Here is a 9,269-nt window from a genome sequence, read left to right as displayed (position 1 = left end):
GCCCAGATTGCGAGGTGCTCTGACATTACAGTAGTCGGGGGGGAGCCCAGATTGCGAGGTGCTCTGACATGATGGTAATGAGGGAGCCCAGATTGCGAGGTGCTCTGACATTACGGTAATGGGGCTCTGATAAGTACCGTCGGGAGGAGAAGGGTCTCGTGCAGACGTTATCAGGATCCCGCCCAGAGGATGGACACAGAGGGACCAAAGGCCTTGGGCATTCCAGCCCTGGGGGGGGTGACGAGGCTCGTCCTGAAGGATCATATTTGTTCTCCCTTCGCTATCTTGTCTCCCCGACTCCCAGTGGGAAAGCTCCCGTGCTGTGTCTCTCCTACCTGCCCGACATCCTGGTCACGGGGACCTACGACAAGAAGGTGACGGTGTACGACCCGCGAGGTTAGTGTCTGCGGCTGGCTTTAGGATCAAGCCTCCAGCTGTTGGTTGGGCCCATCCCTGCACCCTTGAACCCAGCGGGCCCAATGCAGCGGGTCCTTTCCCAGTCCCGTGGCCCCGAGGTTCCGTTTTCCGCTCCTGCCATGTGCTGTGCCGCAGGTTTCCGCTCTGTAAAATGGGGCTGATGATACTGAGCTGCCTGGCTCATCTCTGGGGGAAAGGCCTGCTGCACGAGAGTCCTGAATTACTGAGGGGTCCAGGGGGAGTGAGTCCGATGCTGCCGGAGCTTGTTGCTCAGCAGGCCTGGCCCAGTTCAGCTGGGGTAGCAGGAATGCTGCTCTGTGGGGTTTCTGGGCACCCCAGGCTTGGGGCAACCCCTCCCCTCCCCTCCTCCTGCCTCCCAGTGGGGACCTGGGAGGGAAAATCCACTGGCTGGAGGTGAAGATCTGTGTGACTTTGGACTGATGGACAGCTGTGTCCCCTCAGTTCTCCAACCTGGGGTGCCTTTTACACGGCTTCGCCGTGGGAGCAACCACTCCAGGTCTGCTCACACCCAGCCTCCAGCATGGAAGTTACTCCCAGCTACGCTGTATGAGTGCAATAGCCGGCCCCTCCTGAACGACACTTCAGGGCAACACCAGCAAACGCCCAACCCCAGACCTTCTCCCCCCCCGCCAGAAATGTGCAGCTTGTACCGTCCAGCCCTGTCCTGGACAAGAGACGCTCATAGATTGTCCGTCGTTCATTAGTAGAAAATGATCTGCACAAATCCTGTTATCCCCCATGATCCCTCGATCCCAAACATTTCAAGCCAAACACCCTGGTTTCGATAAAACAATAGAGCAAACAAATGAATTAACAAAAAGTGATGGCAAGTAATGAGGCATGAAAATCAGAACTGGTTACAAAGAAAAAGTAAAATGCCTTTAACACCTAATTTAACAAGCTAAGGCCTTGTCTACACTGGCAAGTTACTGCACAGAAAGCCGCTTTCTGCGGTGTAACCCCCCAGGGGTAAACACGGCCAAGCCACTTTGTGCGCAGAAACTCCTCAGTTGCAGCGTTGGAGAAAAAAACATCTTGATGAGAGTCCTAAGCCTTAAAGCGCAGAGGATCCAGCCCTGTATTGGCAGAGTTAACACATTACAGCTCAGAAAGCAATCAATTGGCTTCCAGAAGTGTCCCATAGTCCCTCAAGTGGCTGCTCCGCTCATTCCCTGGAGACATCCTCCTCTCCGCTTTGTAAGCTCTGTTTCTGAGGGCCCTTGGGTGCTGTGCTGCTCCGGGACACGAACATGGGGGGGGGGGGGGGGGGGGGGGGCGGGGGAGGGAGGCAGGGGCTGATGTCGGGGTTTCCCCTGCCTCAGGACTGGTTGCTTCCTGCCGCTGTCTGATCTTTACAAGCCAGCATGCTGACACTCTCTCTGTCCCCAAAAACAGTCTCTCCTCTCCCCCTCCATACACACGCACACTCACTCCTCCCCCCCCCCATTTCAGTTGAAAAGCAGCTGACGATGTAGTAAGATGCCCATGGAACGATGAGATTGGGAACCTGATCACATCGTGTGATGCTGTGCCTGCCCCTTGAGGCATCGCAAACCCTTCCCAAATCACCCTGCGGCCAGGTGCACCATGGGATAGCTCCCACAATGCACTGCTCTCTTTGTCGTTGCAAGAGCTGCTAATGTGGATGTGCTGCACCGTCACAAGGAGCACAGTGTGGACAGGCACCCGCAGTTTAATTCCAGCACTTTCATAAAAATAACTGCAAGTAACTTGTGCAGAAACTTGCCAGTGTAGACATTCCCAAAGTGAATTCAAAGGTCTCTTGCACCACAAGTTCCAACAGTCTTCCTGGCTGAATCTTTCAGTCAGGATCCCTCCCAGGTCCAGTGCTGCGTCCTTTGTTCTTCAAGTGTTGTCAATGCCTTGGGCAGAGAGAAAGGGAGAGATGGTTTGGGGCATCCACTCTCCCAATATAAAGCAACAGAGAGTCCTGTGGCACCTTTAAGACTAACAGATGTATTGGAGCATAAGCTTTCCTGGCGTGAGACTCATGTAATGGAAATTTCCAGAGGCAGGTATAAATCAGTGTGGAGATAACGAGGTTAGTTCAAGCAGGGAGGGTGAGGTCCTCTGCTAGCAGTTGAGGTGTGAACACCAAGGGAGGAGAAACTGCTTCTGTAGTTGGAAAGCCATTCACAGTCTTTGTTTAATCCTGAGCTGATGGTGTCAAATTTGCAAATGAACTGGAGCTCAGCAGTTTCTCTTTGGAGTCTGGTCCTGAAGTTTTTTTGCTGTAAGATGGCTACCTTTACATCTGCTATTGTGTGGCCGGGGAGGTTGAAGTGTTCTCCTACAGGTTTTTGTATATTGCCATTCCTGATATCTGACTTGTGTCCACTGATCCTTTTACGTAGTCAGTGTAGTCATTTCTCACCTCTAGCTAAGGTTCAGGGGACGGAGAGCCTGAGTGGGCAGGATTCTCAAGTTGCTACTTTGTCAAAATGTAGATTTTTATTTATTTTTTTTTGCCCACACCCTGTCTCCAACAGAAGGGTGGCCACTTAATGCAGCGATGGGCCACTTGACCTCGTTGACACCAAGCTGATGCATAGGGCTGGTCCACATTAAGCCCCCAGTTCAAACTAAGATACGCAACTTCAGCTACGTGAATAACCTAGCTGAAGTCCAAGTACCTTAGTTCGCACTATAAAGTACTTACCGCGGGCCCAGACGCGGCAGGCAGGCTCCCCCGTCGACTCCGCGTACTCCTCTCGCGGAGCAGGAGTACCGGCGTCGACGGCGAGCACTTCCGGGATCGATTTATCGTGTCTAGACAAGACGCGATAAATCGATCCCAGAAGATCGATTGCTTACCGCCGAACCCGGTGGTAAGTATAGACGTACCCTAAGTCTAGCCGTTTGTCTCTGAGGAACTGGTTTGCGACTGCCCTCCAGAATGTGGAAACATGGCTCCGCAATGTGTAACTTTACATCTAATGTTGTCACACCATTTTACCCAGACAATAAGGATCAGCAAATCATGAGTTTTCAAGTGATACCTCTCAAGGCATACTCTGTACACGTTTTACCATAATCCTCTAAAAGGGGCGAACGTAGGGGGACAGACTGTCACCATCTGCTGCCCCCTGACTTCAGGGCCTGGGTCAGGGTGGGGGGTGGAGATCTCCTGCTCCAAGGGTGGCAGGGGGTGCAGATTTGCTGGCCCCCTGGCCGTGCGGGTGGGGGTGCAGGATAGAACATTACTTCCCCTCTCAACTGTATTAGTTTGCCCCAGGGCCCAGTGCAGGCATCACCTGGCTAGGATCCCCACAGTCGCCTTGGCAGAGATCCTGACGCTGTTCCCTTCCCGGCAGCTGCCCAGGCCCCGTTGAAGAGCCGCAAGCTCCACTCCAGCGCCGTCCTGTCCCTCGTGGCCGATGAGCGCTTCATCATCTCAGGCAGCGAGGACCGGACGCTGGTCGTCTTCGACCGACGGGCCAACAGCGTCCTCCAGAGGCTGCAGGTAGGTGGCCGGAGCTGGTGGCTCTTCTCCCTCCTACCTGCTCAGGGCAGTGGAGGTTGCCTGGAATCACCGTGGAGAGGAGGGAGATGGGAGTTGGTAGACGCTCCCTACCTGAGGACATTTTAGGGGAGGAGAATACGTAATTATTAGAGAGTCCCTGAGCCAACTGGTTGCATCTGAAGGAGGGTGTGGGTTGCAGGGAGTCAGGCCTCCTGGGTTCCTTCCCCCAGCTCTGGGAGGGCAATGGGGTCTAGTGGTTAGAGCAGGTGGGGGCTGGGAGTGAGGACTCCTGGGTCTGCCAGTGACGTACTGTTTGACTTCTGGCAAGTCATTCGCCGTGCCTCGGTTTCCCTAGATGTACAGTGGGGTAACAGATGCCTCCTTCGTAGAGGAAGGGTTGTGGTGCTTAATGACGGCGAAGCACTTGGAGCTCCTCCTGCCAGCTTAGCCAGGTGTTCTGCTCATTCACCAGCAATGAGGGAGGCAGCCCTGTAAGAAACACACTGTTCTTAAACATGCTACAGGGCGTGCGGGTCCCCCCCGAAACCTGAGCCTTTATCTCCTGTTCCACTCATCCTCCCCAACGTGTGGTGCCCACCCGGACACCGATCCTCCCCCAGAGCTGTGTCATCCTCCCTTTCCTCCCGCAGCTGGACTCCTACCTGCTCTCCATGTCCTACCAGGGGACGCAGCTGTGGGCCGGGGACAACCAGGGGCTGCTCTATGTCTTTGAAAACCGAGGAGGCTGCTTCCAGCACATCCGGGTATGCAGGGGTCCCCGATCCAGGGCTTAACAGAGGGGTGCAGGCTTGCTAAGCGTTGGGCCTGTTTCGCCCCCACTTTCACCCCAGATGATTAATACCAGGGCTGCTGCTTGTTTGCCTGCCTGCCGCTTGGGGCCCTGAACTCAGCCAATGTCTGTTTCATCGTCCGTTTCACTTGAGGGCTCTCCTCCATTAGCCCCATGCTGGATGGGTCTCAGTTCCCCATGCCCTGGAGGGAACATCCGCCCTGGAGGGCAGGGGAGATGGCTCTGTGACCCATTTGCTACTTGACCCCCACACACACACCCAGCTGAGATGACAGCAGATGGGCCTGTTGGGGTGGATGGGGCAGCAGTAAGGAGCTTGCCTAGCACTTGGGCGACCCGACTTCCTGTGTGACGTTAGCCACCCGGTGCCTCAGTTCCCCATCAGTATAACGATAGCACCTCACATGGGGGTGTGGTTAGATCGTGGCTTGCTCAGATACTGTGGTGGTGGGGCCACATGAATACCAAAAATACGTAGATTTCCAGGGGGTCCTGGTGTGATCTGACCTGCGATGCCCTAGACTGGACCCTCCAAAGCACCTTGGAGTGGGAACCGCAAGTCGGGCTTGGGATGCGTATGCGTGAGAGTCCCCGGCATGAGGTGATGGGTTAGGAACAGAGAGATGCATGGGACCCACATGGGCTAGGAACAAAGACCCCCGCGGTGCGTCCCAGCTGGAGGTCTGCCGAGGACTTAGTGTCTCTTTCCTCCCCACAGTACTTCGACGTGGGTCACCGGTCCCAGATCACTGGGGTCTGGCACTCCCTGGGCACTCTGTACACGACCTCCACTGACAAGACCCTGCGGGTAAGGTCCATGCTTCCCTAGGAATCCTTCTCCCATCCCGCTCCCCACGACTTGCTCGTAGAGGCTGGGAGCCAGGAACACCCAAGTCCCAACCCCAGCTCTGTGACTTTGGCTGCAAGCCGCTTCCCCTCTCTGTGCCTCAGTTTCCCCACCTGGGGGAGAGGGGTGATTCCTGCTTCCTGGAGGGTTCTAAGGATTGTGCCTTGGTCCTTGGAAGAGAGCATGCTTCTCTGTAACGCGAACAGCAAGGATTGTGTATATGAGCTATTTCCGATCCAAGCCTCGTCTGGGCCAAGGATCTGCTGCCCCTCTTCCGGCCACCGGCGGCCAGTCCCGGGGGAACTGCACCAATGCAGACCCCTAGTGTTGATCACCAAAGCACCAATGGGCTCTCCTAAAAATAACACGGAAAGGGGCTCCCCCCATTCCTCCCCATGGATTCACCCGGCCCTGGGCAGCCTCCCCAAGAGTTTTCTCTTTCCAGATACACATTCCGACGGACCCGCCTCGCACTGTCTGTTCACAGTCGCACAACAACGTGCTGAACGGGGTAAGGAGGGGAACCCGGACTCCGAACTGAGGGACGAGGGCGCCTGGCCGTTCTGCCCTCCCAGCCGGCTTGTCTAGTGTGTTCTTCCCAGTGGGGGAATGTCCATGTCCCTGCACCCTCCCCAGGCCACACCTCCCTCTCTCCCCGGCTCTCCAGGGCGGGCGACCCCTCAGATCAGCCCGCGGGGGCGCTCCCTTCCCCTTGCGCCCAGGGGAGCGACCCTGCTGCCCCGGGGAGGGGATCTGAGGCCGGGCTGAATGCTGGACGCTTTGTCCGTGTGGCTAAACTCGGGGCAGGGTGTATTTAGCAGGAATTCTGGGGCATCCCGGCTTGACATGGCCTCAGTCCCTTGACACTCACCCCTCCCGCTCCCTGCTTCCCCCCACAGATCAGCGCCGAAGGCAACATTGTAGTAGCTGCCTCCGGGGGCCTGTCCTTGGAAATCTGGAGGCTCAATGCCTGATGGAGGCCTGGATCCGCGGAGCCACGTCTTGCAGCTGCGGCCCCCGGCGCCCGGGGGGGAGGGGCCAGAGTTCCAGCCCCTGTTTGTCATTCGTTTGTTCGTTGTCGTTTTGGAAGAGGCCCGAGGAGCCAGGAGGTCAAAGCGTCCCTGCCTGAGCTCGCCCTGGCCCTGCTGTTCGTTCCCAGAGCGGTTCCAGGGGGATCAGAGCCCGGCCGGCCCTTTCCTGCTCGATGCACTGACTTCGCTCTCTCTGGTTCCCATTCTCCCACCCGCTGGGCTCCTTAGTTATCACGCCCCGGCCTGCCTGCCCGGCGGCCTCTGCTACTTATCGGTCTGCCTCCCGCCTGCTTCCCCACAGCGCTCTCAGAGCCAGGTCCCAGCGCGGGAGGGGACGGCCCTAAGGGCTCAGAACCATCCAACCCGGCTCCGCGCAGCCCGGGGGCGCTCGCCGCAAGGGCTGACCAGCTCGAAACAGAGTCCAGAGCTGCCTTGTAACTTACAGGGACGCAGGTGAGACGCACGTTCTAATGTTGTTGATTAAACTGTTCTGCCAGACAGGATCTGAGTCGAGATGTCGGTGGGTTTTTATCCCCTTCCCAGTGAAATCACCTTTACTTTTAAATTCAGTCGCCGGATCCTTGAAAATCCAGGCGCGGCAGCTTTCTCCTGGCGCCAGCCAAGCAGGAACCGGAAGGGCCCAGGCCAGGTCGGGCTCCAAGCTGAGCGAAGCACTCGACACGGGGCGGGGACTGGGCTGCACAGGCTTTATTAGGAGGGGTGTTACGGGCGCATCAGCCGTGAGCAGGGCCCCGGGGGTTACACAAACACAACGTGAGACGGTTCCTGGCTCTGATCCAGTCCAGGTCGGTGGGGATCTAGAGCCCTTCCCGCCTGTGTGCAGAACCGGCTGCCATCGCTAGGGGCAGGCTGTAGCTGTCTGCCAACCAGGCCATTATCACCATAGTAACCCAGTGCCTCCCAATCCCCCTCCTGGGAAGTATCATCCCTGTTTCACAGCTGAGGAAACTGAGGCACGAGGGAGTGGCAGTGACTTTCCCAGGGTCACGCAGGGAGTCGGGGGCGGAGTTGGGCAGCCAGGGAGGGGGGCTGAGAATGGAACGGCCCATTGAGTCTTAGCTCCTCCCTCTCGTCCTCACCCCCAAGGGGGGGGTTCCTCCCGGACAGGGATGAGGCAGCCTAGTAGAGAATGGAACGGCCCATTGAGCCTAGTAGAGTGGGGGTGGCTTGTCCAGCTGCCGGTCTGGCCTCCCACAGCCCCGGGGGGGGGTGGATTGAATGAGGACCCAGACCAATCCCCATCTCCCAGGGCAGCTAGGCTGGCTTGGCCCTGGCCTGGCTCCCCTATCCCATCATGTGCGCACGAGGGGGTTGCTGTACCGTGGGGGAGATCCTGCCCGCCTTGAAAGCGATGGCAAAGCTCCCCCGGCTGCAGCAGGGTCACGCTTTCCCCCCAACCCCCTGCTCCTCCTCTCACCCGGTTTACAGCAGGAGGGATCGGGGCCCAGGGGTCAGAACGTCTCCTCTCTGCACACCGAGGCTGCGCTGACCTGGCTGGGGGAGGGGAGTAGGGTGATAGGGTGGGACACAGGCGGAACCCGTCATGTCCCCTCCAAGGCCGCTCCCTAGGGGTTGGCTGGGGCCAGGGTCGCAGTGTGGGGAGGGGGGACGATGCTAGGAACCCGGCTGCTCCCTATTGTCCCGCTGGGGCGGGGGGTCCAGGGTCCTCACAGGATGCTGCAGGTTTTCTTGTCTTTGAAGGGGTTGGCCGAGGCAGGGACACCAGTCAGCAGCGGGTCGCTCTGGGCGTGCGCCCGGCAGAACTGCAGCAGCTCACGGGCTGCCTGGGAGACCTGGCAGGTGAACAAAGCCAAACAGCGGGGTGGGGGGCAGGGGCGAGTGGTTAGAGCAGGGAGCACTGGGAGTCAGGACTCCTGGGTTCTGTTCCCAGAGCTGGGAGGGAAGTGGGGTCTAGTGGTTAGAGCAGGGGAGTGGGAGTCAGGACCTTACCCAGCCACCGCTCAGCACAGGCTTTACATAAGGGCCTGGCGCGGGTCAGTGCCAGCAGGGAGGGCCCCATCCCGGCAGAGCTGAAAGGGGCCAGGAGCCTCCGCCCCGTCCATCCCCCCGCGCTGCCTCCCCCTTTCGGAGCCGACTGCAGCTGATCCGAGCAGGATCTGTTTTTCTGCGGGGCCCCGCTAAGCCACGCGTGAAAGGAACATGCTGTCCTGACCCCGCCACCACCTCCCGGGCAATTACCGTGTTCCTCCCTCTAATCCGTCCTGTAAACAGGGGCCTGAACTCGGCATGTGCCCGGCCCGCTGCAGGGCTGGAAACCCCCCACACACACTGCGGGCGGGAGTGTCTGGAAAGGGACCCCCCCACTCTTCCCCACTGGGGAGCAGCAGCTGCCCCGGCTCAGGCCCCTGTGCGGTGCTACCCTCTAGGGGGAGATCTGAGCCGTGGCAGGGGCCGGCAGCTCTGGCATGGGGCAAGGCTGTGCCCCTCCCTGCCCCCCCCCAATCAAATGGTTCTGTCTCTGGGGCGTGTCCCCCTGGGGAAAGATCCCCTCTAACTAGGAGCCTGTCATGCCAATTTCCCCCTCCCTGCCCTTTCCCAGGGAGGTGTGTGTGGATAAGAGGGGACTTAGGTCCCCATTTAGGCCTTGAATCTCTTCTGCTCCAGATTGGCAGCCGC

At 58.4% G+C, this 9,269-nt stretch overlaps 1 protein-coding gene across 1 annotated transcript; it reads left to right on the top strand.

The window, feature by feature from the left end:
- Positions 1–304: 304 nt before the first annotated feature.
- FBXW9 (F-box and WD repeat domain containing 9) lies at positions 305–7,119 on the top strand (the record flags this gene model as incomplete). The annotated part of the gene is given in 6 exon segments (XM_034792098.1): positions 305–396; positions 3,774–3,922; positions 4,573–4,686; positions 5,452–5,541; positions 6,026–6,091; positions 6,480–7,119. Coding segments are annotated over 6 exon segments (586 nt in total), but the record flags the coding sequence as incomplete, so codon positions are not given.
- Positions 7,120–9,269: the final 2,150 nt, after the last annotated feature.

The sequence above is a fragment of the Trachemys scripta genome, chromosome 16 (assembly GCF_013100865.1).
Source record: "Trachemys scripta elegans isolate TJP31775 chromosome 16, CAS_Tse_1.0, whole genome shotgun sequence".
Classification (NCBI taxonomy): Eukaryota; Metazoa; Chordata; order Testudines; family Emydidae; genus Trachemys; species Trachemys scripta.
The sequence above is the reverse complement of the archived record's forward strand: the minus strand, read 5'-3'. Positions and strand labels throughout refer to the sequence as shown.